General features: G+C 54.0%; 4 protein-coding genes across 4 annotated transcripts; 2 read left to right on the top strand and 2 right to left on the bottom strand.

Annotated features, from left to right (window-relative positions):
* Window positions 1-213: 213 nt before the first annotated feature.
* Window positions 214-2,214, top strand: CCM_00089 (uncharacterized protein; the record flags this gene model as incomplete). Its single annotated transcript, XM_006665249.1, has 5 exons — window positions 214-621; window positions 679-896; window positions 958-1,337; window positions 1,407-1,596; window positions 1,650-2,214. The coding sequence occupies 5 exons, from the start codon at window positions 214-216 to the stop codon at window positions 2,212-2,214; spliced, it is 1,761 nt and encodes a 586-aa protein (XP_006665312.1).
* Window positions 2,215-3,599: 1,385 nt separating this feature from the next.
* Window positions 3,600-5,585, top strand: CCM_00088 (adenine phosphoribosyltransferase 1; the record flags this gene model as incomplete). Its single annotated transcript, XM_006665248.1, has 5 exons — window positions 3,600-3,620; window positions 4,146-4,152; window positions 4,561-4,581; window positions 4,933-5,385; window positions 5,440-5,585. 5 exons carry the CDS (start codon window positions 3,600-3,602, stop codon window positions 5,583-5,585), a joined length of 648 nt encoding a protein of 215 aa, XP_006665311.1.
* A 724-nt stretch (window positions 5,586-6,309) lies between these two features.
* On the bottom strand, window positions 6,310-9,658 carry CCM_00087 (Glycoside hydrolase, family 47; the record flags this gene model as incomplete). The annotated part of the gene is made up of 2 exons (XM_006665247.1): window positions 6,310-9,441; window positions 9,503-9,658. The coding sequence occupies 2 exons, from the start codon at window positions 9,656-9,658 to the stop codon at window positions 6,310-6,312; spliced, it is 3,288 nt and encodes a 1,095-aa protein (XP_006665310.1).
* A 9,455-nt stretch (window positions 9,659-19,113) lies between these two features.
* CCM_00086 (uncharacterized protein) lies at window positions 19,114-21,818 on the bottom strand (the record flags this gene model as incomplete). The annotated part of the gene is made up of 5 exons (XM_006665246.1): window positions 19,114-19,545; window positions 19,608-20,525; window positions 20,615-20,802; window positions 21,310-21,757; window positions 21,810-21,818. 5 exons carry the CDS (start codon window positions 21,816-21,818, stop codon window positions 19,114-19,116), a joined length of 1,995 nt encoding a protein of 664 aa, XP_006665309.1.
* Window positions 21,819-25,019: the final 3,201 nt, after the last annotated feature.

Raw genomic sequence — 25,019 nt, 5'->3', positions numbered from 1 at the left:
CGCCTTACGCCGAACCACCGCACGCGTGGAGGGAGCTACTGGCGTCGCGCGTTGCGTTGCTGCCAGAGGCCATTCAGCTCAGGTGAACGGAGCTCAACGCAAACACCACTCACCCGTCTTCTTGTCGTGTCCGAGTTTTCTTCCTTTTCTCCCCCATCCTCTCTCTCCCCTTGCGAGACCTGACGGAGGGCTGGCCGTCGGCCCGCACCAGCCATGCCCAGCTTCTTCCAGTTCACCCAGGGCACCGAGTCCCGCGTCCGGCCCAACGACTCCTCGCCGCTCCTCGGCCGCTTCCGCGCCGTACCACCCCCGCCCGAGTCTGGCGCCCGCCGAAGCAGCCAGCTAGGCCTGCTCTCGAACAGCATCGCCGCCGGCCGCGGCAGCGTGCACGTCGGCTACGGCGCCCTCATCGCCGCCCACCTCGGTGACAGCGACAGCGAGGATGAGTGCATCCGCCGCGACGGCCGCCTCGGGCTCGGGGAAGACGTTGCGGCCCGGGATCGGTTGTGGCAGAAGTGGGTGATTGACCTCTGGGTCGAGCCCAGACAGTTGGCTGTCATGAAGGTTGTGGATCGGTGGTGGAGCCGATATGGGCTCTTGGTGTTTATGCCGGCCGTTCTGGTATGTTGGCACTTCTTGTCCGTGCACGAAAGCGAGTTCTAATGTTGAGATGATCAGGCCATCACATGGTGCGCCATTCCTTTTCCTCAGTATCCCCTGCCTAGAGATGACGACGGCGACCAACAAGACCCGACAAAACCCGGCAAGCGACCCGGCTATGGCGCTGCCAACGTCGAGGTCAACTTTTGGTTCTTTCTCTTTATTTACTATGGCTTTTACAATGCTACAGCGCTGGTGTGGATTACAAAGGTGTTTAACCTCTACAACCTCAACTGGTAAGTGGGGTGATGAATGGTGGGTGGTTGGAGTTGGCCAATATCACTTACACGCACTTAGGTGGCCAAAGATTCTGGGCTTCCCGGTGACCGTGTCATTGATAGCCATTCTATCACTGGCAGTTCCGGTACCCCTTTACCTCATACCAGAGACGCGCTTCCTGACAAATCACAACACGTCGTGGATCTCATGGACGTTTTGCGTAATGGCCATGCCTGTGGCCATCGCGTTTCTCATCCTCATGACCAACGAGCGACACATTGGCCTGCGACACTCGCTTTCTGAAACGCAGCGCATTTTTACTACATCTTGGTGGACGGGCGAGCCTGACACCATGTCACGGCCGGATAGACGTCGGCGTAACGTGCCAGGCGACTTGTGGGAGCACGACGTGCTGCAATCGTATGAGGCGACGCGGCCGCAGGGAGTGGCCATGAGGCGTAGGTGGCTTCCGGCAAGCTTCATCCGGTTCCTGTGGCTTTGCGTGGCATTGTTTATTGGACTAATAGCATACGTGCTGGGAGAGGCATACGCCGAGCTCTACCTGCAGACGCTGCCGCACAACAGTTTGGAGACAGTAGTGTACGTCTACGGCTGGGTCATTACGGTGCATCTGCTGGACGCGCTTACTGGCTGGGTGCTGGGAGTAAGGGAGGGCGAGCGCGTGGGAAGCTACCCGCTGAGTTGGGTTTTTAAGCTGTCAGTGCATTTACAAGAGTGAGGTGAAGGGCTGTGCTAACGTCGAATTGTAGGTATTTTATGCTTACGTATCAAACATACGTGCGTGCGCTTTACGCTCGACTGCGTACGCCACAGCAGTTCATTGTGCTGCAGATACTGTCGTCGACGAGCTTGGTGATTCTGACGCCGCTGATGATGACGCAGACATTTCACAGGGCCATGTGCGTGCTGGGGCTTAATGGACAAACGTACGGGTCATATCAGAAGCTGCAAACGCGAAATGTGTTTATCCGGTTCTTGGCGGAGAATGCATCCATGGCGACGTTCCTAGGGAGCGTGCTCGTGCTGCACTATGGCGCTAACAAGGACGTGTATCCGTACTTTGCGTTTGATCGCGAATCGGAGCCGTACAATTTGAACTTGACGCTGTACTTTTCGGCGATTACCTGGCTGTGCGAGCTGGTGGCCAGCGTGGCGGTGCGGGGTCTGATTCGGTACTGCTTCAAGGTGGACGTCGGGCTGGAGGGCAAGCTGGACCTGGCAGTGTGGCCGGAGCTGCTGCCGACGTGTGTGGCAGTGATGCTACATGTCCTACAGAATATGATGTTTTCGATTATCCGGTTGCAGTTTCATTAGTAACAGGGGAGAGTGGGAAGGGGGGAGTTGCGCTGTCGGTTCGGTTTGGACTTGTCTTGCGGTATGAGAGACGAATGTTCCCTTTCTCGTTCTTGGTGCTCTTTGGCCTGCTTTGGATCCGACCTTGATACCCCAATCCTGTTTGCTTGCCTTTTTTCCCATGTCATGATAGATTCCATACATGGCCCTGAAGGAGAATGACGGGCTACTTGTTATTCGTTTTTTAATTATCATGCATTGAATAGAGATAGAGTTAATACAATAATTTGCTGTCGCTTAAATGTTGGCCGAGATGAAGTGTTGGAGCAGGATCCTTGACTTTGTGACGAGGTTGCAGCGACATGGTAAGGGCTGCGGGCGAACTTGTCAGTAACATTGGCACTGGTTAGAAGAAAAGAAGACGGTAAGCAAGAGAGCAGAGAAGAAAAAGGTGCAAAGAAGAGAGCAGAAAGAAGTAGCGAGACAAAAAGGCACATGCAAGATCGACTGGTGGAACCGAGCAGCAAGCAAAGGACGTCAAAGACAAGAATAGAGATGACTGCAGGGCAACAAGGCAACAAGGCAACGATGGCACAACCTTGGTGGGTAAGCCGGGCCGTTTCCATGTGTCCAAGGCTGGAAGCCAGCCTGGCTAACTAGAAGCCGAGAAGCCTAGAAGCTAGAAGCCTGAAGCCTAGAAGGAGGGTGGCAAGTGGGCTTTTGGCGTGCGGGCCGCGTCAATGTGCCGTGAATGGGGGTTGGGCCAATTTTGGGGAATATTTTTTACAAAGAAGAGGAAGAAGAAGTTGAAGAGGTAAAGAAAATCGTCCATCATGAGCCAACAAGAAGAAAAAAAAGAAAAAGAAGAAGAAGAAGAAGAAGAAATAAAACCTCTACTTGAAAAGACAAGAGGAAACCGCCAGTCATCATTGGCATGATATGGCACAGGAAATTAATTCGGGACCCCACCATGGCAGGCCATCGGGTCAAGCTCGTGTAACTGCGCTGTCACTGTCTTTGGACGGAGGGGCTTCCCCGTGAGACGAGGGACGCCGAGGACTGTTGTGAGTCAATATTTTTTTTTTTTTTTTGGCTTTTTGCCCCCCTTGATGCTGGTACTGGATTGGAGGGGGGAGTGTGTTAGAGCACCGAGTAACACGTCTTGTCGTGATGTGTGCGAAATTGCCTCTTTTGTCTTGCGGTGTGAAGGCAAACGCGGCATTGCAAAGGTGTCGACAACGATCGTGGAACCGAGACAAGACACACAGAACGAGCATGTTACATGCATCAAGAGGGAAAGAAGAATGCATCAATGCAAATCCTGAAATACCTTTGATTCGGCCCTTGTACGCAAAAAATAATAATAATCCATGCAGGGCCAGAGAGGTAGGTATACCGACATCGACATGTCCGCGGGTCATCGTGTTGTACGCGGTACTACAAGTGTCCTCGTAACTTCTCTCCGGGTGCGGACGGACGCCTGTTCGCATGTTGGTGACCTAGTAGCTCTCTTTCTACCAATTTTTATTTTATTTTATATTTTTATACAACGTTCGTTTTTGATTAGTTCCATTCTCAACCCTTGGCTCGGCGCTGAATCATGCCTCCTCCGGCCGCCGTATCCATCCAACCATCCATGCCGCCAGCCACCACAGGGCCATCCTATTCTCCTCAGAGATGCGAGCAACAAAAAACAGGTTATCAATCCTCTTCAATCTTCACACCGACCTTTTGCTTCGTGTCAGCGCCATCTGTGTGTGCGAGCTCAATTTACATGCGTTGACCAGCATTTGTACTTGGTTAATTCGTACACGTTTATGCCCTCGTTTATTCCCTTTTTTTAAGTGTACCCAGCACCTCTTTATTTTTTATCATTTTTATTTTCATGTCTCCATCTGTCTTCTTTATTAATCTATCCCACCCCCCTAGCCATGCACTTTTGCTTTGCCTAGGCCCGGGGTGCGTTCTGGATTGTGCATTAGTTACCTATCTACTCTGACTACACTATCGAGGCCCTATTTTATTTATTCTTCTCCTTTAATACTCATCCTCTTCTACACATGCAAGCTCCTTCCCCCCCCCCCTCCTCTCCCTCCCATCATTCCTTCTATTATCTCGACTTCATACCACGCGTTTGTTCCGTTGTTGCCGGCCACTTCACCTCCTTGCCAGCTGCCAGGTGCCAGCTGTCCGCCCGCCTCCGTTTGTTGACTCCCGCCTTTTTTACTATTTTATACTGGGGCGTTCCTGCCTCCTTGCGCCAGCGAGGTTCTGCCTGCCAGCTGCGCGTCCAATCTGCAGGCTGAATTGAGCCATCGCTGCCTGCCAGCCTACCAGAACCTCCGTGTCTGGCTGGCTCCACCCCAGTCCACCTCAAGGAAAAAAACAGTGCGTGCTTTTATCCCACCTTAACACCTTTTCCCCTTTGCCCCTCTGTTTGCTGTGCCCACCCGCCCGCCTCCGAAACTACCCCTCCAAGCTAGGTACCTACAGCCTGTGCATTATTATTCTCTATAGTACTCGTGCACCGCTTTCGCTTTTTTATTCACTCAATCAACTCATAACCTCTTCACTTTTAACCATTCCCCCTTTTTACACTGAGATATTCTGCCTCGAATCACCACCTGGTGGCTTGTGCTTTTTTTTTCTCGTCCCCCCCGCGCCACGTTGTTTACCCCTCGCCTCCCGCCAAATCTTGCTTCCGCCACGACCTCAAGCTGACAATGAGTGATCCCGCAGCCGCCCAAGATGCCTCGGGAAGACAGCCCTCCTCCTCCTCCTCCGCCACCGCCCAACTCGCCAGTGCAAAGGTAGTGCTTGGAAACAACCTACGCCGCTTCCCGGACTTTCCCATCCCGGGCATCAACTTTGTCGATATCATGCCGCTCTTTGCCAATCCCGAAGCTCATGCCACCCTCCTCAACGCCCTCGAGCTTCAGATCACCCAGACTTTTGTCAACACCAAGCCCGACGTCATTGTAGGTCTCGATGCTCGCGGTTTCCTCTTTGGCCCCGGCCTCGCTCTGCGTCTTGGTGTACCCTTTGCTGCTGTTCGCAAGCAGGGCAAGCTCCCCGGTCCTTGCGTCACCGCCGAGTACGTCAAGGAGTACGGCAAGGATTTCTTCCAGATGCAGGAGGACGCGATCCGCGAGGGCCAAAAGGTTCTCGTCGTTGACGACATTATTGCCACTGGTAATTAGCCCCAACCCCTTGCTTGGATCTTTCATCCGCTAACTTGTTATCCAGGTGGTTCTGCCAAGGCTGCTTCCGACCTTATTACCCAGCTCAAGGGCCACGTCATGGGCTACCTATTCATTCTCGAGATTCCTGGTCTCAACGGCCGCGACAAGCTTGGCGCTGCTCCCACTACCATCCTCCTCCAGGACGAATAAGTCCACTGCAGCCTCACCTGACCCGCACAAAAAGCACCCTCGAGATCCGCACATTCAACAATAGACATGATTATGACCTAATACCGAAAACACGTTGACACGACATGGCCACCTGTCATTCTTACACCACACACCGTCAATGCCGACTTATTTAATACCCGAGGGAACTGGTCTCTACATGTACCACAACCTTAACACGACATTCAACCGTCTGCATATAATGGCGCCCTACCACGAGGGTCGCAAGAAAGGAGATGCAATTATGTTACTACTCGATTTCTGCTGCCTACACAATGACAATCCGAAAAGAGCGAGAAAGAAAGGGGAGAAAAAGTTGACAACATGTGAGAAAACAAGATGTTGGAAAAGTGTAGCAATTTTAGTTCCGTCTTTTCCTGTAATAATTTTGTGTCGTCTTTAATCCATAGAGAAACCAGCAAGTAGCCATCTACCAATAGCGGGCCACTTTGTAGATGACTGTTGCTTGCTCCAGTACGAGCAATCAGCGTGTATACGATATATGTTGAGCGCGTTTTTCGCCTGTTCGAATGCCTCGCAGGAATTGATTTCTCATCTATCATGAACGTATAAACAGGTTCTCGGACATGTACCCAGTATCCTTTGACCTCTTCTCCGCCTTCGTATATAAACCAATACATCTATAATCTCGACCGATATATACAAATGTCAAAACAGTGCTTTCCACCTACACGATACGCCCTAATTACATCACAATGGCATTCTCAATCACGTAGCCCTGGCTCTTGACCACGTACTTGCGCCGCAGCCCGACCGCCGCCGCCTCGCCAAACAGCTCGTACGTGCCCTTGGAAGCAGGCAGGAGAACCATCGGTATGCCGTGGAGCCGCGGGGTGCCCCTGGGCGTCCGCTGCTCCGTCGCCAGCAGCGGCCGCGGCGCGTCGTCCACGTGTCCCCCGCCCTCCTCGTCCACGACGACAACGAGCTGCAGGCTGGCCTCGTCGGGCACAAAATTTGGCACGTGGGCGAGCTTGTCGCCAAAGGGGCACCCGCCGCGACGCATGACGATAACCTGGTGCCGGCGGGGCGCGTCCTCGGGCAGCGGCCCGTCGCAGGCCGAGCCCGCCATGTACACGTGGCGCCAGGGTAGTGATGCTGCTGGATCGGCGGCCGAGAAGTCGGGGCTGTTGCGGAGGAGCGCGTCGCGCACGCTCGGCAGCGGAAAAGCGCCGGCGCCCGTGGCCGTGTTGGCGAGCCAGCTGTGGATGGAAGCGACGCCCACGTCGTCGTCGGAGTTGGAGCTGTCATCGCGGCTACCGCTGCCGCTGCCGCTGCCGCGCAACGGCGAGGGCGACGGGGTGCTGGCGGTGGCGCTGCCTTCGAGGGCCGATGAGACGGCGCGGAGGATGGACTTGAAGAGCGAATCCGGATCGGTGGCGGGCGGCTGGCCGCTGGCACGGACAGAGGGTCTCCGCGTTGAGGACGTATTGTCAGGGGCGGCGTCGAGGCTACTGACTTCATCGAGGGCGCCGGGCACAGGAAGTGGCATCACTGCCGGAGGTAACTCGCGGCTTGCTTGCGGCGTCGGTTCCGGCTGGACGAGCAGCACCACCTCCACCATGTCCTTGCGGCGGAGGACGGAAAAGGCGTCGTCGCGGAAATGGCGGACGTGATCGGCGTGAAATATGACGTTTTCGTGGCGACCGACCGTCTTGCCGGCCACATGCGTGACCATCCAGACGTCGGTGCCGGCCGCTTCGTTGAACTCTTGCTCGAGCTGCAGCTTCAGGCCGTCGACCCTTTCGACAGTGGGGCCGACATTGTGGTACCATCGCAGCGGCGTGTTGCTGTCGCCGCCACCGCCGCGCGTCGCAAACAGCGACGGCGCTGGATCTACGGTGGGGAACTCGATCCACGACAGGATGCGGTTCGAGGGCACCGGGCAGGTTCCGTTGTGCGGGAGCATGGTTGGCGGAAGCGTCCACGGAAAGACGGAGTAGTTCGACGTGGCGCGGTACTGCGTAATGATGCCCTTGTGCTCGTCCCTGGTCTTGAACGACTCGAGCGGCCCGTGAATGTTGGGCGTGTTGTAGAGATTGGTGAAGCGCGACACGTCAAACAGGTTGCGTCGCGCCGCCGTGTTGGAGCCTGCCAGTGGCTCTGTAGGTGTGCGCGCCGCCGGGCACGAATTTGTGAATCTGGTGTCGTAGTAGCTATACACGGCTACGTCTTTCTCTTCTTGACGGGATGTACGCGAGGCGCGGCGTCGCGGCGTCGATGAGCCACGCGCCCGGCGCGGGATAATGAGAGGGTGTCCCTCAGTCGTGAATACATAGGCAGCATCGAGATTGTTGAGAGGATGCTCTGGGTCGAAGAGCAGGTATAAATATTTTGTTGTCTCCCCCAGGAAGAAGCTTTCCATACGGTCCTGTTTCTCGCCCGAGAGGACGTTTTCCAATCCGGCCCAGCCGCAGGCTACCCAACAACGACGCTGAATATCGTGCAGCACCATCTCGCCCACGCGCAGGTACCAAGGGTCGGCCGTGGCGCGGTAGATGTGATAGGTTGACTCGATGAACTCGGGTCTGCCTGGCCACCAGGCAATGCCAGGCTCGACGTTACTCTCCCGGACGGACCAGCGCTCCGGGATGGCACCGTATCGCGTCCACAGCGCCGTATAAACGAGGTTCGCCTCGACGGCCTCGTCCACCTCGCCAGCCAGAGCTAGCAGACCAGGGTAAAACGCGCCGAGACTATCGATCCACATTGTGTAAGGCTGCCCAGTGGCGCGGTGGTTGTTTGAGTAGTATGGAAAATGGTTTCTATCCGTGTAAATATAGCGCTTCACCGACGCATGAGCCTGGTGCCAGGCCTCGAGAAATGCATCTGACGAGTGCATCTCTGGAGGGAGGGGTGGATGCAGCGAGTTGGGGTCGAGCCAGCCTGTTGTACTTTGTCTGTGAGACCGCGTCATGTTTGGCGTTTCCTGCCCGGACAAGAGAATATGGCTCTTCAGGGCATATTCGAAGAAGCTGTCCATGCCGGCGCCAATGCCAGAATGGGGACCTATCCAGACACCACGTTCGGCATCAATGCCGTTGCCAATCAAGCCGATATCACTCCGGCGCTCCCACACTTCCCAGAACGCTCGCTTGGCGGCTTGCTCGAAGCGAGGGTCCCCGGAGAGACGGCTCAGGACGGTAAACTCCAGAGTCAAGCTCCCCGCACCAGCACTGCACGTTTCCGTGATTTCCGCATTGCCGACGACGGGTTCTGTATCCTCGGAATCTTGATGCAGCGGTGAGTTGATATAAAAAGGGATGCCGGAGCGAAGATTGACGCGGGGATAAGGTATCCCGGTCTTGGTGTAAAATGCAGGAAGAAGTCGTTCCGAAAGGTCAAGAGCGAGCCGCAAGAGCTGGCCGTCATATCGAAAGCCTCCATGCCAGCTGATGGGCGCCGTTTCTAAAGGATCTTCGCTCGCCCACTTGCTGTCAGGTTTTGGGTCGTAACCCCGGATGGGCAAATCGCCTACGGCAAAAAGATGTGCGCTCAAAAGACCACCAACACCGCGGATGACCGTTTCGAAGACCTGCACCTTGCTGTCGAGATCAAATCCTCTGGATCTAAGGCCCTGGCCTGACGAGCCTTGTCTCCCGTCGCCATAGTATGAAACGAATTGCGCCACACTGTCCTGAAAATCACTCAACGCCTGGGAGCCCGTATATTTCTCGTTGGCAGGCCCACCGGCAAGTATAGCCAAGGTTGACAGGCTGTCGATGAGGGTCAGCGAGTAGTTGCCGAGCACGTCGTTCAGGCCAATGTCAGCCGGCTTGTTGGGATTTCGAGTCAACGGTTGGCATGATACGGGACGGAGCTGTTGTATAGATAAACAATTAGCATTGGTCCACGGAAAGCAGCCATCCGGTCACTTCTACCTCGTCTTCTGGGAACGCATGCAGCATGTAGTTGTTGTAGCCGTGGTAAAACATGTCGACCGTCTCCTGCCGCAGCTTCGCCAGGTGATCCGACCGCATAGCCGGCGCCGTCCATGGCAGCGCCGACAAAGCAAATAGAGTCGCAAGAAGAAACATGTTCCATATAGTATAGCTCGAGCAAATTCGATACTCGTCGGGATCGGGAGATGTGTGCTGGGGGTGGCCAGCTCAAAGGTCGATATTCCCGCGCTCACAGGCGCTCTAACGGCCTAGGAAAACTCATGCGGGTGCGATTTCATTTGAAGCGTCTGGAAATCGATAAGTAGACGACGTCCTGTATGTCCTTGGGCCACCTGTCGCTGCTGGACGCTGCGCTTGATGTTAGGGGACTTCTGGCAACTTCAACTACGCCACATCGCACGAGACCTGGTGGAGGATATGGTGTGGCTGGTGTAGTAGTGTGGCTCGTTAAATCTGTATTAGGTAATGCTTTCAACACAAAGCTTCTTGACCAGTTCCCTACGGCGAAAACGCGGCATTGTTAATTTTTAGAGCCTCGTATACATTGCTTTTAGACTGATAAAATGACAGCCAATGTATTAGTCCTCTGAGGGCCCATGCGAAGCGCGACGGCATATCACATGCTCTGGTGATGCTGCGTCACATGTGGGTCAGACTGTGACTTACACGCGATTGCTGTGCGAGTCACACCGTGAGGTTGCCTTAATTTACTCTCTTATTGCTACAAGGCAAAATGAACCCATTCATCCTTGATATTGAATGGTGAGACTGGGCGTTTGAAAATGAGGAGGCGTCCATGTACCTACTTGGCCCTGGGAAAGTAGAGGTACATGAGCCAGACTAGCGGTTATTTTGCGAGACATATATACACCCCCCATGCTTTCCTCGACAACTGACAGAGAAAACATCTACTTGAACAGTTCGCGGACCGTGAATATTTGAAGTTAGGCGGCCATGTCAGTTTCAGGCTTGCCACTGGGCCGTTGCGTGGACTGGATTGTGCACCGCCTCGTGGCCGGGTACAAGCCTGACGGGCCAATCGTCGACGGCTCCCTCGTGGTTGGCGGTGAGGCAGGCTTCCCTCATGTCGAAGATCATGACTCTAACAAGAAACATCCAGGCGGTGTCGCTGTCGTGGTCTTAGCTGTGCTGGTGAACGTTGTTGCCTAAGTAGGTTGGAGACCCAGTCGGTCGCAGGATGGGCCGGGCGGAGCCTCCCACATGGATTGCGGACCGCGCAGACCACGCCGGGCGCCGGAGCATGCGGCCTGCTTTTGCGACCGGGCAGATTTGAGCCAAAATTCGAGTACAAACCACAACCAAAGTCAGAATCTTCCCCTTTCTCTACACTTCAGAACATATTTTTTAAATCGAGAACCGTAGTCCACCTTGCAGACAAATGTCCGCCAGACTGCCACTTCTTTGAACGAACCGGCGGCTTGCTGGGCTCATGGAAACTGGCAGGTGGCGCAGACGCAAACTGTGTCGCCATAAGGCGGAAAGACGCGTTGTTGTCGTTCACAAGCAAGACAGAACATAGTATACCATGGTTGAGCTCTGCAAAACTCGATGGAAAATGGGGTCAGACGAATGAACTTCCCATTCAAGGTTCAGCTAACACGCCCTTCTACAACGGGCCTGCACTGACACGCGCGATCCAAGTCAAAGTCCAGCGTGCGGACGTGAAAGACAGGAACACAACACAATTGCTCACTCATTCTCGTTTTTACAAGCTCTACATTTTGTAGCCTTATGAGAACGACTTTGTGACTCTGTCAACTGGGTGATCGTTTTGAATACTTCCGCGCGCGGAAGTAGCGGAACTGACTAAATGACAAGCTCTTCAATGTCTCAGTCGTGTAGATCTGCACATGCCCGTACTTCGTCCAGTAATAATTCACTGGTGGTTTTTCGTTGGAAACTGGGGTTGCCAAATCACGCTTGTGGGCGGTACAGCTGCTGGCAAGGACGCTGCAGCACCATCCTATCACGTTCGACTTGTTCAAGCGTTCCATGGTCATCACTGCTTATTCATTTCTTTGTAAGTCTTTCTTTGAGCGCCCCTGTCGCAGATGCTGGCATCAGTGACAACCAGTCTCTCAATCTCTACAGTCACGCCCTGTCCTTCTTTTCAACGCTAGCCTTTTTCCGAGAAAGAGCGAAAACGACGTGATACACCCCATGGTTCTTTTGTCAGATGGCGCGCCACCAGCTACCTGCCTGGAGGGGGGGGGGGGCAACTGTAGTCCTAGACAAGGGGCGGAACTCTACCCGCCAGACACGTTAGCGCTGCTCCGAGTCCATTAGGGCGTCCGGCGTAGAGATTTGCAGTGAGGGTTCGTTCCCTGCATGTCTCACAACGAGATGGATTATCAAAGATAGCGTTTGAGACAGGCAACGGCGTGCGGTGGGCACCGTACGCTGCTTGTCTCTTTTCTCTGTCGTCTGTCGGCGGTGTCCGCGTAGGCAAGCAAGGGCCGAGAAGCCGATCGCCGAGGGCTAGTTCGACACGAACTCGCGTCCATATAACTGGGCACCAAGTATACTATACATGAACAAGACAAAACGACCAGGCAGGGGGACATTCAAAGTAATGAAAGTAGGAGTTCCCCGATGGCTAGCAAGTTGGTAGCCCCATAAGGCAAGTAGCGAGAGAGCGCGACAGAAAGACCAAAATAGAACCGATGTCGAAGTGGGCGAGAGGGGAAAAAAAATTGCGGACGCTGCCGGCAAGCGCCGCTGATGGCTCGAAGAAGAAGCTGGCGAAATTATGATGAAGGCGCACGAATGGGGGATCAACCAGGTGACGGCGAGTGAATGTGGCTCGTCCCAAATTGGAACCTCCAAACGAAGCAAATAAAGTGAAAATGAAATTCGATAGTATACTGGCATAATCCTCTTTATTACTACCGGCGGCAATACTTTATGATACATTAATAGCGTCCGTGGGGTATTGATGCATCTCAGACCCGCCGCCAACACCAGCAAGCCACAGAGTCGCCTAGGACTACAGTACGCCAGTTCGGCGATGATGGGTCATTTTAGGCGGCTATAATCGAAATTATGCCAAATAGGTTGGGGGAGCAGTAAAAGCTTCGTAATAGAGACAGCTGCTATGGTCTTGACAAGGATTGGATAATAAGCCAGCTCAACCAATCGAGAAGACAAGAGGAAGTGGTCCCATCACGGCAACTAATTACAGATACCAGGAACAGAGCCCGGAGCAGAGCCCGGAAACTGAAACCGAGAGAAGAACTCGATTACAGATTCAAGATGTGAGCTTTGTGTCTTGTATTCCACATGCCATTGATGAGCGAGACATACCAGGTATTACTCTACCAAATTTGCCCATATAAAAACGGACAGCACATATGCGTAACCGGCCGAGCTCTGGAATTTCCGAGTTTTTCGTCTCTCCAGTCAGTAACAACGTTAGAGTTTGAGCAGCGGGCGCGACGAGTCAACGACCCGCTAGGCTGTCCCTGCAGTGCAGTGCCACAAAACCACCTGAATAGAGCCAGCTGAGACGGGGATTCAAAGGTTCGCACTTCACGTTATAGCCCAGTGGTGCCAGAATCCGCCGCTTTTCCGGCTGGGAGCCGTCCACTCCAGACTATCAGGCCACGGATGGCGGCGAGGATCCAGTTCTGGGACCGAGACCGACGGCGGACGTGCTAGCGGCAGTCACCGGCGTGGTGTTGCCGCCGGACACCTGCCAACTTGACAAGCTAACTAGACGGGTTATACGATGAATGCGCTAGTCAAGTTCCAACGGTCGGCAAAAAGACATTGGACTAATATTCGTTCAACTCTGTAATAGTTACCTGACGAAGATTGGGCCCGCTTCAAGCCGTGCGGCAAGGGCAGAGAATATCAACCTGCACCCCCTCCATGTCGGCTGATATACCGGCAGGTCACCAGTACTTGAGGCATTTCCATGCTGTTCTATTGTTCAGGTAGGGCGTGTGGCTTGAACGGCCCTTGGCAGCTGGAAATTGGCGAGCAGCGTTGCACTGGCACTGTTTCGTCTGGCGCGGAGTCGTCCATATCCGAGAATCCAAGAGGCAAGTTCGCGTAGTTCTGCCATACGCCAAACTCTCTTGATTTCAGAAAGAGTGTAGTGGCGCGCAGCAGCGTCTTGCCCGGCAGAGTATACCCAGGACTTGGCTGATCTGGTGGACAAAACCATATATGTATGCATGTTGAGGCAGATTCTGCTTCGAATCGGTGTCAGAAGTACCCCCGTAGAGGCCAGTGGGCCACATATCATTAATATCCTATATTTCAACGGTTGTGGATTGTCCACAAACGCCCGTAGCAATCTTGTTCGCAAAGGTTCGGTTATAATTCAGCCTGAGACCAGTCACTTTTCGGCCGATACTAGCAGTCCATGTCTGTCTGTTCGCATCGGGCTCCCGGAGAGCGGGCGCTCTGGTTTGGGCAAGGTGAGCGTAAGGATCTCAAGGTCTCTAACACGTACCTTTGACAAGGCTTGTTTTGTTGGCTTGGAACTAATACCTGGGGTGGCTTCCCCGAGACATGGAGCCCAAGCCATGAAAAAATGATGCCAACTCGCGCCAGTGACATGTTAGGTGCGACTACCGACACGATTCTGTTCTGTCCTTGCAAAGCCCAAAAAGCAAGCCACATCGGAAAAAACCTTTCAAAGGGCAACCCGATAGGAATAACACAACTAGCCTTCAATAGCCCAGCTGTTGTGATGTGGCTTGCTAGGCCACTTATTTCGCGGACCTAGTTTGGTGGCAATTTACCCAGCAAGCTGCAGCCATAGAAAGTGCTGGTTAAACGAACTGGAGACTAGCAGGTTAACAATGATGGGTTAACAATGATGCTAAATAAATATGCCAAGATGTCGGGCAAATAAGGTGTGCAACTGGTTGAAATCACGTGGTGACCCCCTCCTGCGGTCTCATGATCCACATGGCTGCCAGATCGTGGATGGAAGGTTGTAATGAGGGGCTTGGCCGTTGGAGATATTTTACCGATTCTCCAGGGCGAAGATCTTGCAGCGAATTGCAGCAAATTGGGCTGCAACGTGACATGAAGCAAGCCCACGAGATGAGAGAAACAAACTGATTTGGAATTGTACCTTGTTCGCCATCGTAACGCTGTCTTTGAAATCTTGCAACTACAGTGCAAAGTCGTCCAATTCGACTCGACTGCGAAGAAGCGATGTAACTGGAGGATAGTCTTGTGATCTTTTTCAGAGACATTGACTTTCACCATTTCTTAAAGACAAGGGGCAACGATGCTTGGGTGCTTCGGGGAGACGGTGAACAACGAACAACAAGGTCGTGGGGCGCGTAGAGGGGGTGTGCGAAGACAGAACTCGAGGAAGCTAGGCTTGAATTTGATGGATGCGGGAAACGAGTACAAAATAGGAATGGAGATCGAGCAAGGAAAGCCAACGGTGGTCGGCAAACGGGCGATAGATGGAGATGGAATGGAGACAATGGCCGTGGCTGTCTACGAATAGGTACAGAGTGGATGTGGCCAGCTGTGGCTAGTTAGCTGTGGCTGGGCCGCCTTGGATCAAGTAATCAAGGCAACCTACCTACCTACCCAGGGTAGTGTTGGTGAGATGAAGGCCAACAACCTTTGTGCCGATCCTTGTTTGAGATGACACGACACAGTAATTCGTACAATAAAAGAATACATTTAGGAGAGTCTTGCAATGCCAGACCTTGACTGGTCACAATTTAGGAAGGGGGGGGGGTTAAATAAGAGCCATACTTGGCGCGGGACAGCTTCCGCGCGTCCAACAAGTTCCGTAATAAAATAGGTAGGGCGAATTTAGCGGCTCACTTCCAGCTGCCCTGTGGCTACCTAACAGGTAGGTACCTAGGTAGGTAGGTAGGTCCTCCCTACCTGCTTCGGCTCCTTGATCTCCGAGGCGGTTGCCGCCTGTTGGCCCCTCCAATGCACCAGCCATGCATTGCCCAAGGGTTCCCTGCAATATGTAACGCCATCCCCGTCTTCATCTCCCTCCATCTAGCTCTCCCACCAAGCCGCTGATGCTTCTCCATCGCTGCCCAAGCCTCCAATAGATCCTATTCCCACCCCACCGACCCTTCTCTCGGCCTCCTCTCCCGCAATGCGTGATGATGCATACTTGTCCTATAACGCGCCTTTGTTGACATGAGTTGAATAACGCCAACGATGCCAGGGTTCTTTCTGCGCAAGAATAATTTGTTCCCGCTCAGGCCTGAAACTAGTGTAAACCAGGTACCTAGTTCACACGAAGAAGTAAGGACCAAGGTTCCACATAGCGCACTATCAACTCTGCTTCTGCGGAAATATACGGACGTAGATGCCGGGGGGTTGCCTAGGTTTTCCTCGTGGATTTCGACCACCCTCGGTTAGCCAAGTACACTTTTTGTCCTTCAGTGCTTATCGGTGTGACGACAAAGCTTTGTTGGGCGCCTCTAGAGAATGCTCTGCTGGGCCATTCGCACAACGAACGACGCCAAGAGCAAGACTAGCGTATACACTTCCAGCTGGATCACACTCGGTGAAGTTGATGCGATGCTGTGTCGATTCTGGTGACGTCTTGCTCGGCTGAATCTACTACTTGGCGCAGGCTTACTATAGATGGCAGCGGCATTGTGAAACTTGAGTGAGAAAATGAGGGCGGGGATGGGATATGGCGCTGTCGATACGGCCGTGTGCCCGCCCCTCTGTAAAGTAACGGCGAGCATTCTTGTGCCCAGTTTTGGGCGGGATCGAGGCCCCCATTCGCCCCCATGATGGGCTATAATAAGCGCCCGGTGTTCAAGGCCGGCCCACAGATGACGCCACTTGACGCTATGAGCACTGATGGAGAGATGAAGAAGAGCATGCATTTGCGTCTAGTGACGTACCAGTAGGCCCATGACGTCTTCAAAATGATAGACGAGTGTTTTGCACAGTTGCACAAGGGCTATAGCACCGCGGACCGTTTAGTCGACAAGGCTGAGCCCCGTCTGAAAAGCCAAACAGTTCAAGACAAGTCGAGAAAAGCAAACAAGCAGCATGTGGCTCGAGTAAGAAGATGATCTGGACACAATGACCCTAGCAAGCGCGTTATCTTGCGGGGGGGGGTCTTGGTGGGGGTGCCATGGAAGACTGTGCAACCAGCATGCAGTATGTCGTACTGCGAAAGTTTTGGGGGAAGAAAAATGGGTTGGGTGTGTGTCTAAGAGAAGAGAAAGTCAGGAAGGATGGGACACAGAGTTGGTGTGGTGCTTGTGCTGCGGGAAAAATCGAAAAAAGCAGGTGAGTTTGAGGATGACACATGGACTCCCGGAGATTCTGCCTCGCTCTTTTCCATTCGGGGGGCAGTTCTGGTCTCGGACATGCAGGTGTGCGCTTGCGCCATGCTCAGCAACCAAAAAAAAGTTGGAGCGATATCTGGATAGGGTTGTCTTGGCCGGCTGGGACGAGTTTGCAGGTTCGAAAGAGAGAGCCGCGTTGCAGTGGCATTGCGAACACGAGTTCCCGTTGTGTTTCCCGTTTCGCCCAGGCAGTGGCAGAGAGGGCGTGGCCACCATCATCCATGGCGCCAGTTCAGCCTTGTTTGGTGAGGGAGCAGAGGAGGGGGGGGAGGGCGCCGCGCCTGGTAAACAAGGTAGACAAGAGATCAAGAGACCAAGAGACAGTACAAACAGCACAAGCAGCTGCCGCCACAAATAGCAGACTGCAGAACTGCACCAGACTAGTCCCAATATGGTCCGACGTAGCGCTGCCGACGAGCAGGGGCACAACCGGATCCGCCGCCAGCGCGATAGACTCGGACATCCTTGCAGCTTTGTCGTTTTTTTCTTTTGCCTCTTCAAGAGGGACAGGGGGGGAAATGCTGTGTACCATCGGCCCCCAAGGACATAGATGGGCTCCCAGCTTAGTATCCGGTCGCCGTCCCCCCCCCCCGTCCGACGTTTCGCGATCTTCTCGAGGGGCAGTAGCGCCTATGTAGCGCTTCACCGAGGCTGTCGTATGAAGCCATGTCAAGGAATCGAGCTCTCTTCAAAATTGAAGCAGTCAAAAAGGAGGGTGGGGGGGGGGGACACCGAACTACCTGCACTCGTATTCACGCGCCGGAATCCCCCCCTCCCCCGTTGACCACATTGTCTTTGCTCCGCCGCCTTGCTGCGCTGGCACCGCTCCCTCTCATTTACCAGATAGTCGGTACCCTATCGCATTGCGGCGTCAGAGTCATCGAACCGCCGAGCCACCATGCTTCTGCACCAGTATGCACAGTACGGCTGCTGCCTGCGCAAACGGGCCATTCGCGGTGGGTGTGCCGAGTAGTTGTGTGGGTAGAACGATGGGTGGTTCGGTCGCGCATGTGGACAGCCATTTGATCCTGCCTTTCCCTGTTCGCTTACTGCTTTGGCTTTGGCTTTGGCTTTGGCTTTGGCTTTGGCTTTGGCTTTGGCTTTGGCTTTGTCGTTTTCCTGCCCCCAGTCTCTCATCGGCGCCGGCGCCAGGTTCCTGCCCGGCGCGAACGGGCTAAGTGATTTTTTTGCTTCTTTTCTTCAACAGCGGGCGCATCAACCGCCCCATACTGCGTCAGGGGAGGGGGGGGGGGTTAAATACCAACGGAGATGCGTGTGCGTGGGTGTGTGGAGAATCGTGGCGCGAAGCTCAACTATCAAAGAACTCGTTCAGGAATAATTCTTTTTTATTGGCTTTTATTTTATTTCAGGAAGAAAAAAACCCCCATTTCTCCTTTCAAGAAAAGATGAGAGAAAAAGGCAGACGCCCAGAAGCACGCCTTCCCGCCTGCCCGTCTCCCCTCTACTTTCTACCTAGTCCCTAGATACCCAGTCAGTCCCTAGGTAGGTAGATACCCAGTCCCTACCCAAATAGACATGTACATACACGGCCATGACAGGCATTGGGGTGGGCACCAAAAAGAAAAAACGCCCAGGGGTCAAGCCTGGCGAATAAGCCCGCCCCATCCCAACACCCTCGATTCTGCCCCCGACTTGGGGGCTCTTGTGCTCTATGCTAGATGCCCTAGCTCAGCTCTGTTCAAGGAAAAATGTCACGAGTCGTCATCACCATTTTAGAAAAGAATATCAACTTCAACACAAAATTGGAGGCTAACGAGTGACGGTACTACAGTCATAATAGCAAACACAAACAAGGTCCAAGAAGCAAAACAGAATGCAAAACAACCTCCCATTTGAAGCCCATCCCAACTTCCGAGACGCCGGTACCGAGCATAACATCGACAACACACACCCTTCATTGACGACCCCGCTCGCCAGTCTCATGAACAGATCAACCCGCGTAGAAACGGGTACAAGTTTTCAAAGCCACCCAAACGTCTTTGCTGGGGATAAAAATACCCCCTACAGAGGGAAAAAGAAAGTAGGGTCTCTTCGTGGGAAGATGAAGCAGTCTAGTCAGTCAGTCCAGGTGGTAAGTGAAACGCATTTGGTTGGAATCACGTGGTGATCCCCTCCTGTTACCACCTGGACTGACTAACTAGACTGCTTCATCTTCCCAACGAAGAGAACCCCCTGGCCTCTTGCAACTGGCCAGGGATTGAAAACCGCGTCGAGGCAAAGTCCCCATCGCCCAACTCAGTCCTTCTCCAGTTTGATCTTCTTCAATACCCGGCTTGGCTTTGCGCTGCTGCGCTTGCGTCGCTGCCCCGAGCCTCTGCGTTCCGCGCCGTCCAGTTGATGCTCCACCACTTGATCAAGAACCTCATCGACGTCCACTGGTCGGCCAAACAAAGAAGGGCCGCTGTAGGAGGTGTTGAGCTCTTCCGTGTTTCGGCCTCCCGTCTTCTTCTTTCCCCACCATAGTCGGAAGCGGCGCCGGAGCTCCATCTCGTGCATATGCCCACTGTAAACCTCATCTTCCAGCCTCATATCTGCAACTACCTTGACTTCGATATCGCTTGGATTCAGCAGCATGTTGCGCGAGCCTCCAAGTCTGTGAAATTCGTCAAGCAATGTCTTGTACCGATTGCGCTCCATGTTCTGCCACGCCTGCAAAAGAATCTCCTCCTACATCCTTCAAGTTAGCACTCTGGATAAGCTATCTTTGTAGAAGCCAGCTCTGTACTTACATCCTTGACGTACCACTCAATGTACTTGGATCGACCCCGAGTGAGCTTCATCTGAAGCGTCTCCTTGCATTGCTCCTTGTCGAACTCTCTAAAGTAGTCCTCTTGTATGCTGTCCCACATATCCTGCCCTTTCTTGTCTCGGTGCTGCCAGCGTGACAGGAAGATGCAGCGCTCCTCTTTGGGGCAGTTTTCCTTGAGTCGAGGTGCAATCATGTCACCAAAGCAGTTTTGATACTCTCCAACATCGATTGATGCGATCCGAGAGGCGCTAGACCGCTTGGGAGCCGCACGCTTCCTCGGCTTCCTCCCGCTGCTATCACGACGCGGGCTGGAATCAGCTTCGTAGTGTGAATCCTGGTCGGAATCTCCGTCCTCCTTACTGGCCTCAGGGGTAGTGCAAGTTGAGCGCTTCCTCGAGGCTCTTTTGGATGGTGCGGCCTCTGACTTAGACTCTTCGCCTGGTGTGCTCACTTCAGAGAACGTTTCCAGCGTTTTTGGGCTATCCTCTGAGTTCATAGTGCTACTATGCATCATGGGAGGGCCATTGCTGCCAAGATGAGGAACGGGCGCAAAGTAGGGAACGGATTGGTTGAGAAGCGACGGGCTCTGCGAGTCAGCCAGAGGGTAGCTGCTAAGGTACGAATCCGGGTCCGGTGTGCAGCGCTCTTGCATGTAAAATTCTTGAGGGATCGCGACGTCTTCGTTTGGGCCGGGGCCATGGTCCAGACCAAAATTAGCATTCCAATGCTGCGGGTAGAACATCTTTGCACTGGTGGGAGGGCTAGGTAGATGGGCGAGCGAGCTCTCAGTGTACAAGGCGTATTGCTTCGCCACGTGCGGCATTGGTGGCGAGGCTATAGACGAGGCCGGGGGGCTGAATGGCAAGCTGCAGTCGGCGCTCATATGGTAGGAAGATGACTGTGCAGAGAATCGATCGTGTTAGCAAGAGCCGAGCGCTCAATGCCACCCCAATCAGGGCAATCCCGTGTCTTGGTAGAAGCACTTACAGCAGTGAAGGGCATGAGCTCAGGGAAGTCGGAGGATGGCGGAGAAGCTATCGTGGTTGAGGCATCGGAAATATCCATGGGATCGGAGAGGCCGCTGGTGGATTGAAGCTGGTCCATATAGGTCGCCTCAAGCATGATTGCGGCGGGAATACCGAGATGGTGGTTGACGTCGCGGCAGCTGAGGCGCACTTGAGTAGTAGTGCAACTGGTTGAGGTTGCACTAATTTTGACAGGTCGAATGTTTGTAAGTGAGAGGTGAGGGTACTGTGTGAGTTGAAAAAGATCGGAGGGGATTCCGGCGGCGGATATCGACTTGATTTATCTAGGCGAGTGGTATAGAGCAGACGATGCAAGTAGCAGGCGAAGGAGCTGAGCAAAGTTGGTAATGTGGGAGAGAAGCAAGTCAGCCTATCTATGGAGGTCGTGGCCGCCAGTATAGGTCTGAGCAGACCCAGTGGAGTATGGGCAAGGGAGAAGAGAGAGGCAGAGAGAGAGGAGTGATTGAAAGAAAAGGTTCACGCGGGACAGAAAAAGAGAGGCCCGGCGGCGGTCTTTTGTATGTATAAGCCGCGACAATCTGCCTATTAGTATCGAGGCAAGAATGGGGGCGCGGTCCTTGGCTACAGACGGCTTGCAGCACCCTTGCGCGTAGAGACAAGGATCTCCAAGTACTCAGGAAAGTCCAAGGTACATACCCTCGGGTCGGGGGGAGTGGTCAACGACAAGAGGCGTGTGCGAGAGAGAGGAGGGGGGTGGGAGTGGGAGCGACTTCAGGTGACCGGGGGGAGGGGGTACTGGTAGTGCGACTCGCCGCTGGTCTTGCATCAAGTTAAGCAGTGAGCTGCAAGCTTCCATCCATTGATGGAGCACCAAAGCATAGCCATGCTGCCGTGCGGGCGATGTGTTTGTTAGCGCAGAGACGACGAGGGGGGTACTGGGTACTGGCGACTGGGCAGGAGGGGCGTGAGGAGCGGCGGCGAGCAGCGGCGCGGAGCAGAGCGACGAGGAGCAGCTAAGAGAAGAAGGCTGACTGTCGTGCATGAGCATCAGCGAGCAGAGATGCTGCAATAGCCGCTGAGCAAGGGACCGTACCCACCTCCAACGAGACAACCCCAAGGCTGTCCAGGCTAGCGACTTGGCCGGCTAACACTCAAGACTCACACCCGTGCCAACTCCAGCAACGGCGACGACAGACAGGGGCCATGGTGGTGGTGTCGTGTTAGCACAAGTCTCTGTCCGGCCAGCACCCAGGTCAGTACGGAGTACTTGGCAGTATTATTATTAGCTGCTGTCTTTCAGGCTGGTAGAGTAGCATTTCAGTGGAGTACCTAGTTACCTGCGTCCCTCGTCTTTTCTTCTCTCTCAATTTTTTGGGGGGTTCTTTGGCGGAAGAAGTCGCTGGCGCGCAATAGGTATCAAACGCGACCTGCTCCAGAGACCAGACGAGGCCGAGGGCGGAACGGACTGGTGTGTTCTTTCCAGACGACCGAAAGAACTGAAGGAAACTATTCGGACTCAGTGTGCTCCGAAATCGGGAATCGACAAGGTCAATACGTTGGAAAGTAGGCTTGCACGCCGGGTCGGCAGTTGCAAGAACGAGCACCCATCTCCCTGCTCCCGTCGAAAAGCAACGATATGCCAGGGCCTCGTACCGAAGTTTTTGCCGTGCACGGCTTCCTCTTTTTCGTCACCGTACGGTAGTTACAGCTTGTAGAGTGACAATTGTCTTGCTTCTGTCTCGTCATCGAGCGGCTAGTGAGTTGGCAGCGGCCGACAAGCGCATCTCGCCGGCGCTACGAGGCTGGTTATTACTGGCTTCAGGCACTTGCGCCCCTGCGCGGTCTCTCAACGACCCAACTGGTAATGGAAGGTGGGTAAGTGGGAGCGCCGGTTTTCTCAGACTGCCTTTGTAGGAAAGAATGGACAAGTCCCCGTCGTGTGCCATTCCCATCAGGTCGAGTCTGCACAGGTCGGTTCTTCTCGTGCTTCTCTTGTCCGTTCCGCCCAAACCAGTCTGGGGTCCCCTCGGGCATAGGGACTTCCGCCCACTCTTGCAGGCCGGGGGCTACCTTCCGGGAAGACGGACTTGGCGACCGCGTTGCTTCTTGCTCGCAAATTTACCTTGGGGAAAGAGACTGGACTGAGTAGAAGGAGCTGGTGCTGGCGGACAGTTGCATTCGTCTTTGCTTGTCGATCATTGCGGGAGTGGTCTTCAAGGAACAGAAGTTGCAGGTGGGCCGAGGCATACGCTGCGACAAATTGAAGTATGTCGCTGAGTGCAGTGTTTTGGGGGGGGGGGGCGTTTCCATACATCAAGTGGCAGATGTTAATTAAGAATCTGTGCCATTGCTTGGGCCAGTGGTGTTCAGGTCCAGGTACCAGTACGGAGTAATCTGTACAGAGGTTGCTGTGGCAGGTTTGGTGGCGCAGACATGGTAAGGCTTCGTCGACGTTGCATGCATGAAACGAGAACGCACATAATTCTCAAGGTATGGCCTGATCCTTGAGATGAATCAGATAGGAACTAGAATTCTGCGTCATATAACGTACTGGGAAGACAAAAGGCTCGCCGCCTCGTCGTTTGGCGCACAAACGCACCGCAAGCGGGCCTGGCGAGAGAGGGCTTGTGGATGAGGGCTGGCCCCCGCGCAGCAAAGCGTGGTCCGCGTGGGTTTGGATCGAAAGGACGGTCTAGATGGCTAGATGGTGGGCGATGGGCGATGGCGGTGGGCGATGGTCGATGAAGGTTCCGTGGTGGCCGACGAGGCGTTTGTGTTAGTTTGTTTGGATTCCCTGTCTTTGCCCGTCAACTGTCAACTTCGTGTGGGTTAGTACCGTTAGTACCTCCGCTGGCGCAGGAACCAGACCCCCTTTACATCTGTCCTCCTGTAAGGGTTGTACCTAGCACAAGGCAACTTTCAGGCACTAAACCCACGGTTATAGCGAGCCCACTCCGTTGCCTGCTGGGGCAGTTCCACTGTGGAATGATGGAATGATATCCTCAGCACCCGCTGCACCCACTATCTCAGGCGCTGCAAGTACACATAACTGGGGTGCCCATCGCCTGAGTAGTACCAACCTACCTCCTGGCAGTGAGCTGCACAACAGGTAACAACATTCAATTAAACCAACGTCGTTTACACTCCGGTACGAGCATACTGTCTTCCTACCTAGATACCTAGGCTCCTAGGGTACGGTGGAGTTGGATCCTTCTCCAGGGCCACAAATGCCATATTTCTCTATCAGAATATTCCCTGCCCGTCTCCATTAACGGAGCATATTGGTTTCCGTTCGTAAGGACTCAATTTTGTGCTTTGCCGAGCATCGTCTAGCCATGGCGCGGCGGCTTCGGTGCGTTAACCGCCCTTGTTGTATCTCGGCACAACGCTCTTGCCAGCTCTTAGTGCTGACCGTCTCGTCAATCTGCCCTTGGCTGCAACGTAAGAAACGAGGTCACTATGCGCGCTTTTCTGCATCTGTGCTAGTTAGCCGCCGTGCCCAGCTTCTCCGTCACTTCGCGTCGTTGTTGCATTGCTGCGCGGTCTAGGCGACGCTGACGACCCTGTTCTCTCACCACCCCCTCCCGTTCTCCGGGATCGTCCAATCGCGGGCATACTGTTTCCAATTCATCATGCGGCATCATAAATTAGCCGTGGGTGACATTCCACCGCCGGTACGTAACGTGTCGTGTCACCTGGCCGGGCCAGTGCGGCCCAATTAAGGTGTCGGCACCTGGAGCCTCCGGCGCGACTGGCTTCCGCTCTGGTTATCAGTACGGACTTCTGGAACGCCAGTATTATCTGGATGCTGGAACCAAGACCCAGGCCAGTAATGTAGGATTTATTTTCCTTTGTACAGTGGTTTAGTTCCAATACAAGCATCCAGTCGTATCATTTTGGGCGAATGATATTCAAGAACAGACGGATTAGCAGCCTCCTCTGCCCCTTACAAGACTGCGTTCACCAGCAAGGATGCACTGCTATTAAACTCTATCGCCTAAGATCAAAACCTGGAGCCTCGCTGTCTTCAGACCGATTCTGCCCCCATCAGCTTCCATCAGCGGCCACACCAGCCCTAATAAATCGTGACCCCTCACAACTGTTCTGTCATATCTCGTCCAGAGTCAGGCCGTCGGGCTCCATCCGTCTCGACAATGCGAAGTCCGAGATTGCTGGTGTCTTGTGTTTTTGCTGCGTACCGGCCAGCCGCCGCTATAAGACTGAGCCTGCTGGGTGCAGGGCATGGGCTTCACCACATGATTAGAGTAGCAGGGCGTGCGGGCCGCCTTCCTCTGCTGTTCTGTAGACGACAATTCAAAGGTTAGCCATATGTGAGCCAGCTATGCCATCTCCGTGTGACACAACGATGGTCTCGATGGTATTGCAGTTCTACAATTGAGGGCGTG

Source organism: Cordyceps militaris (assembly GCF_000225605.1).
Source record: "Cordyceps militaris CM01 unplaced genomic scaffold CCM_S00001, whole genome shotgun sequence".
NCBI lineage: Eukaryota > Fungi > Ascomycota > Sordariomycetes > Hypocreales > Cordycipitaceae > Cordyceps > Cordyceps militaris.
This window is presented reverse-complemented; position numbering and strand designations above follow the sequence as displayed.